The following is a 19,470-nucleotide window of genomic DNA, read 5'->3' on the forward strand; positions in this document are numbered from 1 at the left end:
ACAGAGCACTAAACCCAGCGGGAGGCCCGTGCACAGGACAGGACGCTCAGCTCCAGGACACTGGGCGAGTAGACTCTGCTCCACTCCCTCTCCTCACATGCTCCGGCAATCTGGAGACCTCCAGCTTCCTCTCTGCTGAGATTCCATCACTCCTCTAGGTGGCTCTGCACGTCAGGACCTAAGATAATTCCCGTCCAGTCCACCAGCTCAGGTGGCATCACCCATTCCTGGATCGAATGAACTCCAGGAGTGCTGCCCACCTCACATTGCAGCAACTCTTTCGTAAGACGGAGGGCATCTTGTAGCCAAGCATGCAATCCTAACTACCTTTGGGATTCACCCACTGCTGACCACTCTCTCCGAGAAGCAGGCAGTTTCCGAACCATGAGCAACTCTCTTCCCAGCAGGTGGAGAGCTGCAGTTTTCAAGGCACACATCAGACACCTATCCACATGCTTCTGAACACGTGCCTGCAGGACCTCCGAGGCCACACATCACAGCCTCCCTCTCTCTGGCGGCACCCCCTTCCTCGCCTGGGGGGCACCTGTGTGTGTGTGGAAATGTGCCAGGGAGATGATGGGAGAGGCAACAGCTTTCTCCAGGAAGATTTCTTCACAGTCCTCCAACTCTACTCCCCTAATCTTTGTACAGCTTCCCTATGGGTTAAGTCTTCTACCTGCTTCAGAAATCTGTATCTTGATTTGCTATCTCTCTTTGGAATCTAAAATATTTAATATCTTAGCAGAACCTTTCAGTTTAATAATCTATTCATATATTATCACACATAAAACAGCCTAATTTTCACATACACATCCTCCGTACACTGCCAGCTATTTACCAGGGAAATACAACATCTCCTTACAATAACTGTTGTGTATCAAATCTTATAACAAGCAAATCAAATGTGGACAGCACCTTGAAGTTTACAAAGGCATTTGTGTTACTTCGTTTGATATTCCTAACAAACCTAGGCAAAGTAGTTATTACCATCTCCACTATTACCAAAAAAGTTAGGAGGGGAGTTCTAGACAGCTTAATTGGCTGAAGTTTTCACAGGCAGAACCAAAGCTCCTAGAGAAAGCACTTTTTGTGGCGGCAGCAGTGGGGGGGTGGATGGAGGCAGGTACACATGGGTATTACTAAACTGTAATCTAATCTCACCATCTGAAAAATAGGATTCTTATGAATATTAATGAAGTTAATACATATAGAGCACTAGAACAGAACCCAGCACAGGCTAAGTGTTCTGTATGTTTGCTATTATTATTGCTGTTTTTATTTTATTCCAGGTCAGATTTAATTTCCCAGCTTGAACAACACACAAACAAAAAAAAAACCCACATCACTAAATAATTCTTATTAACAAAAAAATGATAAGTTAGACTAAAAGCGCTAAAGAATAAGTTAGACTAAAAGGGCTAAAAAAGAGTAAAAGGGTTACAACAAAGAATAAGTTAGACTTCTCCCCACGTTCCTGAATGTGCCACATGTTGCTTCCACAGCCCACCAGCTACCAATATCACAAAGACTTTTGTTAAATATAAATATGGGACAAACAAAACATCATCTTTAGTGGCCCACAATTACCATTAACCACCATTTCTTTCCAGCCAAATTATCTCAAATTTGACCACCACTATTACCTGCCCATTCATTCAAAACTACTGGTGCAAGAGCTCCTATGTGTAAGGCAGAGCATAAAGCAAAACACAAAGAAGAACAAAACATGGCCCCAACCTAAGGAGCTTTAAAATGTGCTCTAATAGTAATAGCACCAAAGCTAAACACACTTCCTAAATCGTGTATTTTTTTTGCCAAAATGCCCAGTGAAAGCAAGTAAATAAAGTTGGCAATGGACTACTATGGCATAAGCAACAGTTCATTCAGTCCTGTCTAGGAAAATTTAATTTTAAAAAAATGACAAATTAAATTTATCTTTTAATTACAGAAGCAATATGCGTATGATAAAAAATTCAAACACTAGCAAGGATAGAAAATGAAAAATTCTCCTCCACGATTCCTTAAAGATCCCCTAATACCATTCTCCAAAGTAACTACCATTAAGTTTCTTTTGTATCTTTCCATATCTATGTGCCTTTTAACATGCACATGTACACAGTCTTTACAGAAACATTCTCGAAACTATATACTACACAAATATACCCTCAAATAGGATAACATATACACTGTTCTAGAGTTTGCTCCTCCAGACACCCACTTAAATATTTACCTTAAAGAGTTTATATGATCTCTAGATTAATACACCTAACTTGGTATCAAGTCAAAAATTACTAGGAATCCCTCTTACAGAACATCAAATTGAACAGAGAAATAACTGAAATGCTAATTATTGGCATCTTTGTCACTAACGGGTAGCTGGGTGAATTCTAACTTAAGTCACCAAGAAACAAAAATGTATATAATGTCATAATTCAGGTTTTTAAGTTGCAATCTTTGTTTTCTCTTCCTAAATGATGGCAATGTCCTGCCAGAGTCTATGAGTTTATGTTTTGCTACTCTTATGCCCATTAAAACCCCAAAGTCTACAAGGAGCCCACAGCAGAAGGTGATGAAACGACAGGAACTGAATGGAATATCACTACGTAAAAAGCTTTTATCTTAAAGAAAAATAAAAGAAGCAGTTTTCCACAACATAACATAACGAGATCTTACCATGCAGACTTCCAGCGCGAGCAGCGCTAGCCGCAACAGGCTCGAGAGCTTCCCGCTCCAGCTGCCCTGCTGGGATGCCACTTGCAGACTCTTCCTGTAGCACATTTCTGCAGCGCCCATCATTCCCTGGGACTGATATATGTGCGCCAGCCACTGAGGAGCAGCAAGGGAGAAGGACCCAAAAGATTTTAGTTTTCTGCACAGTCCACTTCCAACAAATTCAATAAACTTTGATGGAGTTAAAAAGTTTAATTACTGACAAATTCTGTGCCCCCAAAACAAAAATCACAGGTTAAGAAAGGGGATGGCCCCATATAACCCAGCAATCCCACTCCTGGGCATATACCCTGAGAAAACATAATTCAAACAGACACATGTACCCCCATGTTCACTGCAGCACTATTTACAGTATCCAGGACACGGAAGCTACCTAGACGTCCATCAGCAGATGAACTGATAAAGAAGTTGTACACATACACAATGGGATATTACTCGGCCATAAAAGGGAACATATGTGAGTCAGTTCTAGTGAGGTAGATGAACCTACAGTCTGTCAGAGTGAAATAAGTCAGAAAGAGAAAAACAAATATCGTATTAATATATTAACACAGAAATATGGAATCGAGAAAAATGGTACTGTTGAACCACTTTGCAGGGCAGGAACAGAGAACAGACTTATGAACACGGTGGGGCAGAGGGAAGGAGATGGGGGATGAACTGAGAGAGTAGCACTGCAACATGTTTATTACAACATGTAAAACAGATAGCGAGTGGAAGTTGCCGTGTAACACAGGAAGCTCAACCTGGTGCTCTGTGACAATCGAGAAGGCTGGGAAGAGTTGGGAAGTGGGAGGGGGTTCAAGGGGGAGAGCACACATGGATGGCCATCTTGCCCATTCCATTAGCAACAGCTTGCTGGTCACATCTAGTCTGAAGGATTAAAAAGTTTCCCAAGATGGCAAGTCAGGAACAAAATCAAAACACAAAATGGTTGCTCACATGTGACAGATGCATCATGTAAACACGAACCAAAAGTTCGCATAACTGTATTAATTCCCAACAAGTAGACTTCAAGACAAGAGAGGTTAAGAGATAAACTGAGCTGTTTCATAATGATGAAAGAGTCAAAGGAAGATATAACACTTCTACATTTGTATATCCCAATCACATAGAATTTATGAAGCAAAAATAGACAGAAATTTAAGAAGAAATAGACAAATCCAAAATCAGAATCAGAGATTTGAACACACCTATCTCAGCAATGATAACAGAAACAGACAAAAAATAATAATAACTAAAGATATAGAAGATTTAAATATTTAACTAACCAGTTTGACTTAAATGACATGTTTAAGAAATTGAGATACTCTGTACAAATTTCTTGCAACTCACAAATGCTAAGGAAACAAGAAATCTTAAAAGTCCTCTACGTATTAAAGAAATTTAACATGGAATTTAAAAGACACAAACTTTCCCATAAAGGAAATTCTTGGTCTGAATAGCTTCAATAGTGAATTCTTCCAAACATTAAGGAAATAAATGTCCTTACATTTATTTTTATAATTATATATAATAATTTCTATATAATAATAATTTATATGTAATAATATATTATTGTATAATAATCATTTATTACATTTATTTATTATTATAACACAAGCTCTTTCAGAAAAATAAAGAAAAATGGAATAATAACAGAGATAGCAAAACCTAACAATGACCTTATGAGACTGAAAAATTACAGGCCAATCTCTCTCATGAATATAGGTGTACACATTATAAACAAACGTATTAACAAGCTGACTCCAGCAATATATAAAAGGAACAATACATCATGACCAAGTAGGGCTTCTTCTAAGAACGAAAGGTTGGTTTAATATTTTAAAATCCATGCAATCTACCATATTGACAGAATAAAGAAAAAGAACCATTCTCATAGATGGCCCCCCAAATCCACTCATTCACGATAAAAAACAAATCTCTCTTGACAAACTCAGAAAAGGAGTTCCTTAATCTGCAAGATAAATTGGACAGCCAATTTAGAATCATTGCATGCACGAATGCTGAGTTGCTTCAGTGGTGTCCAACTCTTTGCAATCCCATGGACTGCAGCCCACCAGGCCCCTCTGTCCACAGGGCTCTCCAGGCAAGAATACTGGAGTGGGTTGCCATGCTTCTCTCCAGGGGACCTTTCCAAGCCCAGGATTGAACCTGCATCTCTTACAACTTGTGCATTGGCAAGCAGGTTCTTTACCCTAGCACCACCTGGGAAGCCCTGAGAATCTGTTAAATGCCTATTAAAACCTAAAGCAAATATTGTAACTGAAATTATAAATGCTTTCTATCTGAGGTAGAGAATAAGATAAGTATGTTCCCTTATTACCACTTCTGTTTAACATTGTATATGAGACTCTAGACAGTGCAATGAGGCAAGAAAAATTTTAACTTAAAATTATTAGAAAAAGTAAAAATTATTCACAAAGGAAATATTGGTGTATACAGAAAACCCAAAAGCATTTCAAAAGAATAAGCTAGCAAGGCTGCTAGAAGGTCAAAATATAAAAAATAACTGTATTTCTATGATCTTTTTAAAATTTTAAAACACTGCTGAGAGAAATTCAGAACTTAAGTAATAAGGACTATAACAGCTCAGTTGGTAAAGAATCCACCTGCAATAAAGGAGACCTGGCTTCGATCCCTGGGTTGGGAAGATCCCCTGGAGAAGGAAATAGCAACCCACTCTAGCATTCGTGCGTGGAGAATCCTATGAACAGAAGAGCCTGGCAGGCTACAGTCCATGGGTTCGCAGGAATTGGACACAAATTAGCAACTACACCACCACCCCCATAACACGTGATGAATAGAGAAACTCAATAGTAATACTTTGTTAATTTTCCCAAATTAAACTATAGATTTATTTAAACTACAAATTTATTATTTATTTATTTAAACTATAGATTGTAATTCCAATCTAGACCTCAGTTGGACTTTTGTTTGGTGGGAGAGTAAGGGTAACTGGCAATTTACAGGTAAATGCAAAAGACCTAAAATGACTGAGATAAACTTGAAGGAAAACAAAAAAGTTGGAGGTCTTAATATTCCCTCCACACATCAAAACTAATTATAAAGCTACAAGCAACAGTAAACAAATAGATCAATGAAAAAGGAGAAAAAGAATAAAGAGCCCTAAAAACCACACACACCCAGTCACCTGATTTATGACAAAAGCATTATGACAATTCAGTGGATATAATGGTTTTTTCAAAGGATGGTACTAGGACAATTACACATCCATATAGGAAAAAAATGAACCTTGACTCTGCAACACTCACAAAATTAATCCACGATGGACCATAGACCTGTATGTGAAAGACAGAACAACAGTTTCTAAAGAAAAACAGAAAAAAATCTTCATGAACTAAAGTAGAACACCCCAGTAAAACACTAACCATTAAAAACTAATAAATTAGACTTCACTGAGATTAAGAACTACTCATCAAAAAATAACATTATAAAAATATTTGCAATACAGATATCCAAAAATGTGCTTGTAGCCAGAAAATATAATGAATTTCAACAATTCAGCAAGATAACAGCCCATTAAAAACTACAGTAAAGAAATGGTACTTTAAAAATAAGATACTCAAAGATCCAATAAACATATCAAAAGTGGCTCAACGGCATTTGTCATCAGGTAAATTCCACTTAGCTACCAGGGCTTCCCTGGTAACTCAGCTGGGAAGAATCCACGTGCAATGCAGGAGACCCTGGTTCAATTCCTGGGTCAGGAAGAACCAGAATAAGCTACCCACTCCAGTATTCTTGGGGTTCCCTGGTGGCTCAGACGGTAAAGAATCCACCTGGAATATAGGAGATCTGGGTTCGATCCCTGGGTTGGAAAGATTCCCTGGAGGAGTGCATGGCAACCCACTCCAGTATTCTTGCCTGGAGAATCCCCATGGACAGAAGAGCCTGGCAGACTACCATCCATAGGGTCACAAAGAGTCGGACACAACTGAGTGACTAAGCACACAAATTCCACTTAAAACCACTATAAGATGCTATTAATATTACCGACATATACACTGAAAAGGGAAAATAATAATCACCATCTAGCAATAGCAATATCAGCAATTGGAAGGTTTGTTATTTGCATGTGGAAACATACATTGCCAACTCATTTTAAAAAACACTGGACAGGATCTACTAAAGTGAATACATATTCACTATGAAAAGAAAAAGGGAAAGTGCTAGTAGCTCAGTCGTCTGACTCTCTGCAATCCCATGGACTATATAGCCTGCCAGGCTTCTCTGTTCATGAAATTATCACCCAACAAAAGGCATATCCCAGCAGTGATATAACAGCCAAAACCTGGAAGCACAGTTGACCTTTGAACAACATGGATGTAACTTACAGTCAGCCTCTGTATTTATGGTTGCAAGGACTGAACGAACCACGGACTACTGAAAAATAGCCATGTATAACTGGACCCATGCAGTTCAGACCCATGCTGTTCAAGGGTGAACTGTAATCCACATGTCTATCAACAGTAAAAGGGATCTTACAGTATATTATTATATTATATCTTACAGTATATTATTCATAAAAATAAGTGAAAAAAACTATGGCTACATGAAACAACTAAATGAATTTCAAGGACATGATGTTGAATGAAAGTAACCACATACAAAAGGATATTCCATATATATCAAGTTTGAAAACAGGCAAAGTTAGATAGAAGTGATATAAGTCATAATAGTGGCTCTGCTGCCCTCTTTTTTTGACATAGGGAGAGTCACAAAGGGAGAGGCATGGGGGAAGGCGCTAGACTGCAGAAGTCACAGAAATTATGATGCCCAAAGATGACAGAGGGCCAAACAGGATAGCAGTCAGATCTTAAATGGTCTGAAGTTATGGAGAAGCGGTAGCTAGGAGATCATGAACCGGAACTATTTCAACATGGAACAGAAACCTCAACTGAGGTTTCAGTTTTGTCTGGATCTAGCACAGGAGATAGTGGAGAACAGACAAGCCTGGCGCGCTACAGTCCACAGGGCTGCAGTGAGTCGGACACGACCTAGTGACGGAACAACAGAGCACAGGCTCTGAAGACAGCAGCTCACGAGCCATCGGACGGAACAGTTAGAGGGAGAGTTTGGCCATGGAATTTGGCATATTCTATAAAGCACGCATAGAAGTCTAATAGTGTGGAGGTGAACAGTATGTAAAGTAAGGACTGTGCTTAAGATCAATCAGTGATCTTCAGCATGATCTTATTTCAACAATGTACCGTTGCTTATATGGTACTTCCATTAAACTGCTGAACAGTGAATATTTACTGATAATTTTTTAAAAGACTTCTATAGTAATTATATTATCTAAAATTCCTCTCTCATGTTTCAGATGAAGACTCTGGAGCCTAAGTGGGTGTACCTGGACTAAAATCACATAACTAATTAGTAGTAGATTCAAGTTCAAAACTTTTTGTTATCGATTTGTGTTAATACCAGCAACCATGTCTAATCTTTGGCAGTAGAATACACATAAATGAAGACTCTGCAGATACAGCTATACACCTGGCCTTCATGCAAGGTACACTCCAAAACGGAAGTGTAATTGAGGTGCCTACTCAGTAGGGATGTGGGGCAGAATTTTGTTTCTAGAATCCCATTAATTCCTGTTGCCTTTTATGGTTTCCTGCAGGGGCTTTATATGTACAGGATTTAACGGCCAGTTAGAAATACCCAACCTTAAATCCAAGGCGTCTTCAGTCCTGTATTGCTAGAGAATAAAGCGAACACCATGTTTATCGTGTCTTGCAATATTCCTTTTCTCCCCAAAATCATACAGAATTGTGAAACTAATACATTTCTGGGTCAGATTAATTCAGAAACCAAGACAATTTGCCTTCAATTGTCAACAGAAGAAAACACCAGAGCATCTTAAGATATAACCTGACATTTGCTCAATATTCCACTATATCTAAAGCTAAGTTTGTTCAAACCTTGGTGAGGTAAAATCTTACCTTTAAAAGCATAAAGGTAAGGTCTAAAGTAGTGGCAGTGACCTCTAATAAATAATTATGTGGCTCTCTGTCCTTGTCTTTAGTTTATCCTGACAATCATTCTTCCTAGAATTAATTTATACGGGCTTTCCTGGTGGCTCAGTGGTAAAGAATCCACACGCCAATGCAGGAGACGTGGGTTTGATCCCAGGTCAGGAAGACCCCACAGAGAAGGAAATGGCAACCCACTCCAGTATTCTTGCCTGGGAACCCATGGACAGAGGAGATTGGCGGGCTACAGTTCATGGGGTCACAAGAGTTGGATACACTGAGCAACTAAACAACAATGGAGGATGTCACTAGGTTGCAGGAACTACTCTATACCTTGACATGCATGTGTACTCAGTTCCTAAGTTGGGCCCAACTCTTTACGACCCCACTGACCGTGGGCTCCTCTGTCCATGGGATTTCCCAGGCAAGGACACTAGAGTGGGTTGTCATTTCCTTCTCCAGGGGAACTTCTCAATCCAGGAATCAAACCCAAGTTTCCGGCATTGCCTGCATTGGCAAGGCCGATTCTTTACCACTGAGCTACCTGGGAAATCCCTACATTTTGATACAAGTAGTGGTTAAAAAGGTAAATATATATATAGAGAGAGAGAGTAAGATTTTTACACTCTAATCTTTGTGAATCATATCATAGTATAAAAGAATATTCTATCTCTTTAGACTTTACTTACTGCATAATTTATCCTTTAATTTTTCCCTTTTAGTTTGAACAAAGTGTTTTTCCCCTTGATAAAGAACATGAGATCATCAATATCCAGTTGACCTTAGAATTAAAGTATCTTAAGTCTCAAGGCAAATTTACTCTAAGAGGGGAAAAAAGCACCATCTTTCTTCAAGGATTAGAGTAAAAAGGAAGCTTAATGTGCATAATCCAACTATTTTACACCATTAGATAATCTTTTTAAGCAGGACATCAAAACATTCACAGAACAAAAGATCAAATGAAGAACTGTAGTAAAATAAACTTCTGTAAAACCTGTGTCAAAAAGTCCCTTTGATACCATCTCAGGGCACAGAAAGAACTGCTGAGTAATTATATATGCTTTTTGTATTTTAGTATCAATAAGAATAAAGTACATAATCATTATGTATTTGTCATTGTGGTAAGCAGAGCCACCTAAAAGGGCTGACAATTTATTGATTCAGGCATCAATCCTGAAAATAACTATTTCTGAAGGCACTGAAAACCCATTAAAATCTTAGATACAGGTTACCTTAGGAGCTAAGGAAAAACTACACACATCCCCCCTAAAGGGAGAGTTAAGCACCACAATGGCAACCTTACTATGTTTGTAACACTTAGCTCTCTTATATCAACTCCTTATAAAAGACAGTGTTTTCAACACTGTTTCAAACGGAGAATATTTATAACCAACGATTGTAAACGCTTTAAAGCCATGCAGCGGCAGATCCTTAATGAATAATCAACTTCTTGAGTTTCTCTAACTACTGTGGTTAATGAGAGATGTTAACCACATATTAACTATTGTGTGAAAATGGGAGAAACAGTGGGTTTAAAGGCAAGACAAAAACGGGGCACACCGCTGACCTCACTGAACATCACACAGCATTTTAATCAGGACTCACACAACAAAAGAGAAAATTTACCTGCCAAGCTGGAACAGAGGTTGAGTTGGACATGACTGTTTTTTGCAGCTCTTCAAGTACAGCATCTGGGAGAGGTTTTCGCGACTCCAGGAGTGGTTTACATTGAACTTGTCTCAAGAGTAAGATAACAGCTGGTTGATCAGGGTTACTTTTTAAATTCTAAAAATCAAACCCCAAACAGAAATACATGAGACAGGTTCTGAAATGTTAAATGTAAAAGGCAATTAAGCTATTCTCCATACTGGGGGGAAAAAAAAAACCACACCTGAATTTAACCTTTTCTTATTAAAAAATAACAGCAAAAGTTAAAAAAGAACACTGACCACCTTGGGAATATCAAACTCTATACTTAAACTCTAAACTCAGTAAAACTACAACTATAGTTTATAAATCATTTCAGTTAGAATGTCCCTTTGACTCGGTTTATTCTTAGGTGACAGCCTGAAAAATTTAGGTTCTGCATATAAATAGCTGAACTAAGAAAATATAAAATTAACAGTGAAGGTGAATATTATCCCTTATTTGGAAGAAACTGCATTATGTAAGAGGGGCTTCCCTGGTGACTCAACAGTAAATAATTCACCTGCAATGCCGGAGATTCAGGAGAAATGTGTTTGATCCCTGGGTCAGGGATCACATGTTTGATGCCCTGGAGGGCATGGCAACCCACTCCAGTATTCTTGCCTGGAGAATGCCGTGGACAGAGGAGCCTGGCGGGCTGCAGTCCATGGGGTTGCACAGACCTGAACATGACTGAAGCCACTGAGCATGCACCAACTACATACTATGTAAGAAGGAAAAAGCTATAATTTTTTCCTTTCTCAACATCTTAATAAAAATACACATTGTCCTTCCTCCAGGCACAGACTTCTTATACATATTTCCCTAAGCCATTTATTTACACCTTAAAACACATACATACAGACATAAAAGTATCATATGTGTGTATATATATTTTTATAAATGTATATGTTGTGTATGTATTATAATTAAATATAAAATAATTAATGTATATGTTGTGTATATTATAACTAAATATACAATACGTAATATATATCCACAATATACACATACAAGAAGTTAAGGGTAGTTCTCTAAGCAAGTTCTTCCACCATTGTTTTAGACATTTCTTTCTTTATTGTCTGTCTCTCAATAACCTAATTCTTTATCTTCTATTATTAGGTCATAGTTCTAAATGTCCTTATTTCTGAAAGGTAAGTGATTGCTTTCTTCTAAGTAAGAGACTGGAACCTTAAAATGACGAGGAAAGGTTCATAAAAGTATCCCTTACTCTGTCAGAGAGAGTACGAAGCAACTGCCAATTTACGCTCACTAAACATTCACTGTATTATACAGAGCTGTCCTGAACCTAGATGGAATTTCTTAAATAAAACAGATAATGTATGATTCTGCTCTTCAGAGAGTTCAAGGACCAAAGGGGTCTTCAAAGATCCATTCCTCTCTCTCTGTAAAATTCATAGTGATCTTTCAAAAAACATTTCTAGAAAGACAACACAATCTCCCAAGTAAGTATTTATGAAAAAAAAAAAGGTGTTTTCAGGAAAAGTGATGTCTAAAACTCTCCTTATTAAGTTATTTCTGAGTAGGTTTATAAAATTGATTTGTTCATTCAATAAGTATTTATTGAGCCTCTACTACGGGTCAGGCAAGGTCTAAGAAATTACTAACAGACACTACCATCCAGGTAGGTAAAAACTGACTACTCGATAATTTCAGTTTCTCACTTAACAACCCCCGCAGTCATTCTATGTGATGCAGAACTTTGGGAAAACGCAGGGATGCTGGAAAACATAGCATTCTAAGGAGAGTAACTAGAAATCAAAGAAAAATACTACTTCCATAAGAAATACCCCAAATAAATAAATTCAACTTTGAGTCTCAAGAGTCAGACACATGTGAGTTTAAACAGCAAGTCTATCAATTTCTACCTGTGAACTCTTATGCAAATTAGTTACCCTCTTTAAACCTTAGTTTTCTCTTTTGTATAAATGGGGATAATAATAAATACCTGCATCACAGGATTGTTGTGAAGGTCAAATACAAATTGCTAAATGTATTAACTAGCCTATAGTAAGTACTCAGTTAATACTGGGTATTATCTTCATCATCACCAGCTCCACCATCACAACCAAATGCTCTTTGAATAATGTGCACTCTATTTTTGAAGTTATTTTCCAAGTAGGATAAAAATGCATGAATCTCAATTCCATAAAAATACCTTTGTGCAGAGGGCTTCAGCTTCAGATATTCTTCCTGTGTCTATTAGACCAGTGACAGCTTGAGAGAGAGACCACCTTTCAAGAGACTGGTTGTAATTTTCATAGAATCCTTTGTCTTTAACTACAATAAAACAAGTCAATGTTACAATTTTTTTATGCAGTTTATAATGTGTTCTCTGAGAAGTAATTAATTATTAAGAATGATAATTAAACATACCATGCAATACAACTTTTACACATACCACTGGAATATCATAGACTATCTCAACATGAGACAGGTTTCTGAAAAATTTCATAGTAGGAATATTTGTGGCTGAATAACTTAAGACTTTTTATATTTCTGACTTATGTGTTAAAAAAAATCAGTCTTCAGTAAAACGGAAAATAATTCAATGAAAAAAGCAAAGATTTATTGCAGTATAATTGACATATGATAAACTGCACATATGCAAACTATAAATCTGATAACTTTTGACATAAGCATCCATCTGTGAACTATCACGACTATCAAGATAATAAACGCATCCACCATCATGAATAGCTTCCTCCTACTCCTTGGTAATCCTTCCTGTCCCCAAACCACCTCTCCTCCTTCCCTCTGCCCCCAGACAATCACTCATTATTTTCACTCACAATAGATCAGTTTGTATTATCTGAAATTTCATATAAATGAAATCATAAAGTATAAACTCTTTGGCATGTTTCATAGCATTTAACATGGTAAATTTTACATTCATTTTCAAATATTAAAGCAATTTGCATTCCTAGAATAAACCTCACTTGATCATGATGTAGCACTATCTTTTTTGTGTGTTACTGGATTTGAATTGTGAAAGTTTTGTTATAAATGTCTGCATCTGTTGTTCTGTAGTTTTCTTCTAATGCCTTTTTCTAGTTTCGGTATTCATGTAATGGTGACCTCATAGCAGAAGTGTCACCACCTTTTCAATTTTATGGAAGAGTTTGTATAGAACTGGTATTATTTTTTACTTCAACGTTTGGTAGAATTCTAACTGGCCCTGGAGTTTTCTATATAAGAAGATTTTTAACTATAAATTCAGTCTCTTTAATAGATATAAAGCTATTCAGTTTATTTCTTCTTAAGTGAGCTCTCTTGTCTTTTAAGGAATTTATCCATTTCATCAGCATTGCCAAATTTAGGGGCATAAAATTGTTCTTAAGACTCTCTTAAGAGCCTTTTTGGGCTTCCCCTGTGGCTCAGTTGGTAAAAGAATCTGCCTGCAATGTGGGAGACCTGGGTTCAATCCCTAGGTTAGGAAGATCCCCTGGAGAAGAGAAAGGCTACCCACTCCAGTGTTCTGGCCTGGAGAATTCCGTAGACTACAGTCCATGGGGTCGCAAAGAGTCAGACACAACTGAGCCACTTTCACTTTCACTATGAGCCTTTTAATAGCTACAGAGATGTATCCTCTCTCATTCCTGACAATTTTTTCCTGACACCTGGCTAGAGGTTTATCAATTTCATTGATCTTCTCAAAGAACTAGGTTGTGCTTTTGTTGATTTTCTGTTTTCTATTTCATAGATCGCTACTTTTTATTTTCCTTTATTCTGCTTACTTTGGTTTAATTTCCCTTTCTTCTTCCTACTTTCTCAAGGGAGAAGTTGATCATCAATTTGAGGCCCTTCTTATTTCCTCATGCAGACATTTAATGCTAAAGTGTTCACATAAGCAGTACTTTAGAAGCATCACAGAATTTTATGTATTGATTTTTCACTTTCATTCAGTTCAAAGTACTTTCTAAATTCCCTACTGCTTCATTCTTTGACTTGGATTATTTAGAAGTCTATCATTAAATTTTTGAATATTTGAGAATTTTCCAGATTATTATTGATTTTTAAATTAATTCAATTGTATTAAGATAACATACTCTGTATGATTTGAATTTTTTAAAATTCATTTATATTTGTTTAATGGCTCATAATACGATGTCGTGGTGAAAGTTGCTCAGTCATGTCTGATTCTTTGCAAATCCATGGACTACTATACAGTCCATGGAATTCTCCAGGCCACAATACTGGGAAGTGTAGCCGTTTCCTTCTTAAGGGGATCTTCCCAACCCAGGGATCGAACCCAAGTCTCCAGCATTGCAGGCAGATTCTTTACCAACTGAGCCACGAGGGAAGCCCCCATAATATGATATACACAGGCAAATCGTCTGTGTATAAAATACACCTTCTGCTATTGTTAGGAGTGCTTTCCTATAAATGACAACTGGGTCAAGCTGATTGATATTGTTCAAGCTTTTACTGTATCTTTACTAATTTCCTGTCCAATTTTTCTATCATTTATCAAAATTGTTGAATCTCTATAATTATGAATTTACTGATCTCTCTTTTCAGTTCTACAAGTTTATTTCAGTTCCATAAGTGTATTTTTCCATAATTTTTCACTTTTTTCTACCTATTTTATTGGGAAAAACCACATGGATTTTATGTGTTTTGAAGGTTTGTTACTTGGTGCCTAAACTGTCCTCTTGATAAACTGATTCTAATGTGAAATGTCCCTCCTTATTATCGGAAATATTCTTTACTCTGAAACCTTAATTTGTTTGAAATTTCTCCTTTCTTAAATATTTATTTACTTACTTGGCTGCATTGGGTCTTCGTTGCGACACTCCAGCTTTCTTCTGATTAGTGTTGGCATAGTGTACCTTTTACCATTCTCTAATTTGTTAGATCATTTTTGTCTTTTTCAAAAATCTTTTTTTAAATAGATATAGAGCTGATTTACAATGTTTCAGGTATACAAAGAAGTGATTCAGTTATACATATCTACATATGTGTGTATATACACACACACACACACACATAGGTGTGTATATATATATATAACATATATATTCTTTTTCAGATTCTTTTCCCTTATAGGTTATCACAAGATATTAAAGGGCTTCGTGGTGGCTCAGTGGTAAAGAACCTGTGTGCGATGCAGAAGATGCAGAGGACCCACGTCCGATCCCTGGGTGGGGAAGATCCCCCAGAGAAGGGCATGGCAGCCCACTCCAGTATTCTCGCCTGGAGAGTCCCATGGACAGAGGAGCCTGGTGGGCTACAGTCAACAGGGTCGCAAAAGGTCAGACATGACCGAGGTGACTGAGCACACACGCACAAGATATTAAATACAGCTAGCCTGTGTTATAAGGCAGGTCCTTGTTGCTTATCTGTTTTACAGATATTTTATAGACAGCATGAGCTTACTTTTGTCTTAAAATACAGGTCTATATTTTGCTATGTTTCCTTTAAGCAGTACATAGTTAGCTCTTGCTTTTTTATCCAATCTCTCAATCTGTGCATTTTAACGGGGGTACTTAGACCATTTATACTTAACTTGATTATTGATACAGTTGGGTTTAACTCTATTGTGCTGCTGTTTTCTCTGTATTCAATGTTCTCTTTTCTTCCTTTCTTGGATTATTTTTTATACCCCATTTTTTTGTACTTCGGTGGCTTATTACAAAGTTATAACTCTATATTTTTTAGTATCTGCTTTTAGGTTTTAGAGTATTTATTGTCAACCTGTCACCATCTAACTTTAAGTACACTTGGCCCTCTGTATCTGTAGATATGGAACCCATGGACAAGCAGAGTCAACTATTATACATCATTTTATATAAGAATTGCATATCAGTGGATTTTGATATCTGAGGGGAGTCATAGAACAAACCCCCCATGAATACGTACAGATGACTGCAATATTTTACCACTTATAGTATAAAACCTTTACAACAAAATACTTCTATTTTCTCCTCCTGGCCTCTGTGCTATTGTCACATGTGCTTTGAACAGCTAATTACATGTTAAAGAGATTTCCATCTTGTCTTTTGTGGATCTGTTTCACTGATTGATTTTTCTCCTCATCATGGGTAGTATTTGTCCGCCTGTTTGCATGCTTATCAAGTCTTATCTGGATACCAGACATTGTGAATTTTACCTTGCTGGATGCTGGATATTTCTGTTCCTATAAAATTCTTGAGCTTTGTTCTATATGCAGATAAACTCCTTAAAAATGATTTGATCATTTTGTCTTATTTTTAAGCTTTGTTAAATGAGAATATAATAGCCTTTCATGCAGGGCTAATTCTGCCTATTACCTTTTGGCAACATCCTTCTGAATACTTTACCTTAAATGTATCATGTATTAAATGCTTTTTCAAACTTACTTGAAGCAGAAACAGCAGATAACAGTGCCAAGTATAAATCCATCCTCTTTGGCTGAGTGCTGCTCACCAGGGCCAGTATATCATCGGCATGGCAAGCTGCCATCAGTCCAGCCCAGACGGCAGGATCACCTAGACATAGGAAATACAATCAGGAGGCTTGTTGATATCAACATGCTGCTGAAATCTACCAAACTGAAAGTAAGAGTTTATAAACACCAAAAAATAAAATAAGAAAATGTTATCTACAGAAAAGTTCTATTTTCTTAAAGAAAAACTAACTCATAAGACACATTACTATATTCATCCTTCAAGATCTTACGTTTTTTCCAAACACATCAGAGGGTAAGAAATATTCTATTAAACTCTTCTTCCACTGCTGGTTACATGAGCAGTGCCTAGAGTACTATGCTGTTGGGGAAAGGTTAGTTACAGTCACATTCACTGAATTCCAAGGACAAGTCTCAGTTGTGTTCATCACTCTGTACCTATACCAAAGGCTCAGTCATACGAAAAACAAGCTAACACAATTTCTCAGTTCTTAAGAAAAGTTTGAAGCAAAGGAAAACCTCAAGACAACTCCATTTTACCTATGTTCTAAAACCCAAACATGAAAGTAACTTTATCATTCCAAGTGAAGTAATTTTGATTATATATCCCTTCATTTATTTCATCTTTTTTTCCTTCCTTCACACCTTGATAGGAGTTTCAGGGCAGTGAGTTGAGAGGTAATAAAAGAGATTATGAGTACAGACTCTTTTCAAGAGTTAATTGTGAAAAGAGAAAGCTGAACTCAGATTTGGAATTTAGGTTTTTTAATTTGCTTGGTCTTTTATTTCACAAATCATATTTTACAGGTTAATATTTTCAGTTTGTTTAACTTTAAAGAAAGAACAGATAATTTTAAAATCCTACAAGAGGTTCGAGTTAACAATATAGTCATTTAAACATACTCTTTAGCTCTATATTTCAATTTTTTCTTATCTAACTGCCCCATCTAACATATACCTTCTATCAAATGTCTGAAGTAGATCTATTTCATTTATAGATGGTCAGTATTACTGTTAATTATACAAGAATCATTAGAAATGTTATGCAGACCAAAAATTTTTTTTAAAAATTAAGTAGTTACCTTGGTATTTCAAAATAGTTTCTGCCCAGATAATGACTACCTGATTTTAAATACATGGAACATATTCAAATCTCGAATAAGAAAATGGGGACCATTTCCTAGAATTGATGATGTGATCTGAATACTACACAATGAAAGGCCCATGACTGAGTCCTAGGCCTGGGTTTTAGGTCTAATGATGCCACTAATTAACAGTGCAGCCACCTTTCCTTGGAACACATACTCTTATAGAACAAGGCATCTAAATTAAAGGATGGCTCAGGTGCCCTCAGCTGTAATATTCTGCAATTTCAACTGAAGTGGACTCAATTTCTATATTGCTAAGATTAAATGAACAACTCATTTAAGGATCTCAGGGTATTCTATAGTTTAGATTTTGGGGGGAGGGATAGATATTAGTTGGAAGCAATTTCTCTTGCCACAATTCAGAATTGTTGTTTTCTCTTCTAGAAATAACCAGCAACTCAAATTCCTTATGAAACAAAGTGATATATATACATACAAATACGCATACATATACACACATATATACATATATTATACTCGAAAGCTAAAGTTTTTCATATACTTGGCTAAACATATCTTTTAATATCACAGAATCATTAGTCTAACAGACATTGGATTTCCTTCCATTCAATTCTAAATTCTTGGGATTACATTAAAATTTCTGAAAAGATTCCTTGGAGTACCATCTATCAAAACTTTGTTTAACTAAAGATCAATAGAGCCTAGGTATACAGCCACTACACATAACTACAATTACATTCACTTTCCTGGGCAATCTCACCTTTCTTAAGTGTATCTCACTTACATAAGCAAAGATTTACATCAATCATTCTAGATCCACAGTAAGAATTCTTGAGAGCAATTCTGTACCTAACAACTTGCTTGAGAACACTTTTAAAAATCAGACACTTACCTAACATGTAACACACACAAAACCAAATATTTAGGTTTCTTTTTATTCTATTTCAAAAATGAAAGAAAAAATAAACAAGGACAGGTCTGTCTACTTATTTTATAAAATAATCTCTGAAGTTTAGTTACAAGTCTTATAATTTATTGTGAAGATGACATAAAATCTGTTCTTTGTACAATCTGTTTCCCCACAGTCCCTGGCCAAAAGCAATAGCATTCTGATCAAGCAAATGTTTGAAGTGCTTTGGTGGAATATATTGTTTAAAGCTATGTTTTATATTAAAAACAGTATTATGTAAAAATACACCCCATAACCCTACTTTGCCAGACTTTCCAGTCCTCTAGAGCATTTTTCCAGTAGTAGCAATGGAAGAATGCTGATGCCGTTTACAGCAGTTCCTTGGGCCTTTGGTGATCAATGGTACACATATAATTTTGGTTAGAACTGAGAAGATGTTAGTTCAGGTGCGGTCAGCACCCTGTCAGTTCTAACAGTTACTAAAAAATACATATCTCCACTCTTCAAGAAACTACACATACAAGTAACTAAATATGTTTATTAAATAATTTAGTAGATATAGATAAACCTCATTAAACCTGACTAATGGGAAAACAGAAATAAAACTACTTCTTGAAAGTATATAAT

General features: G+C 36.6%; 1 protein-coding gene across 2 annotated transcripts in view; it reads right to left on the minus strand.

Annotated features, from left to right (window-relative positions):
* SKIC3 (SKI3 subunit of superkiller complex) overlaps positions 1–19,470 on the minus strand; it is a 99,478-nt gene that overhangs the window by 15,958 nt on the left and 64,050 nt on the right. For both annotated transcript variants that reach the window (XM_065912536.1, XM_065913319.1), the window contains 4 exons: positions 16,778–16,906; positions 12,595–12,716; positions 10,356–10,514; positions 2,674–2,826 (listed from right to left, as the gene is read on the minus strand). In XM_065912536.1, coding sequence (XP_065768608.1) covers positions 2,674–2,826; positions 10,356–10,514; positions 12,595–12,716; positions 16,778–16,906 — 563 coding nt within the window. The remainder of the gene's footprint in view (positions 1–2,673; positions 2,827–10,355; positions 10,515–12,594; positions 12,717–16,777; positions 16,907–19,470) is intronic.

This window comes from Muntiacus reevesi, chromosome 1 (assembly GCF_963930625.1).
Source record: "Muntiacus reevesi chromosome 1, mMunRee1.1, whole genome shotgun sequence".
Classification (NCBI taxonomy): Eukaryota; Metazoa; Chordata; class Mammalia; order Artiodactyla; family Cervidae; genus Muntiacus; species Muntiacus reevesi.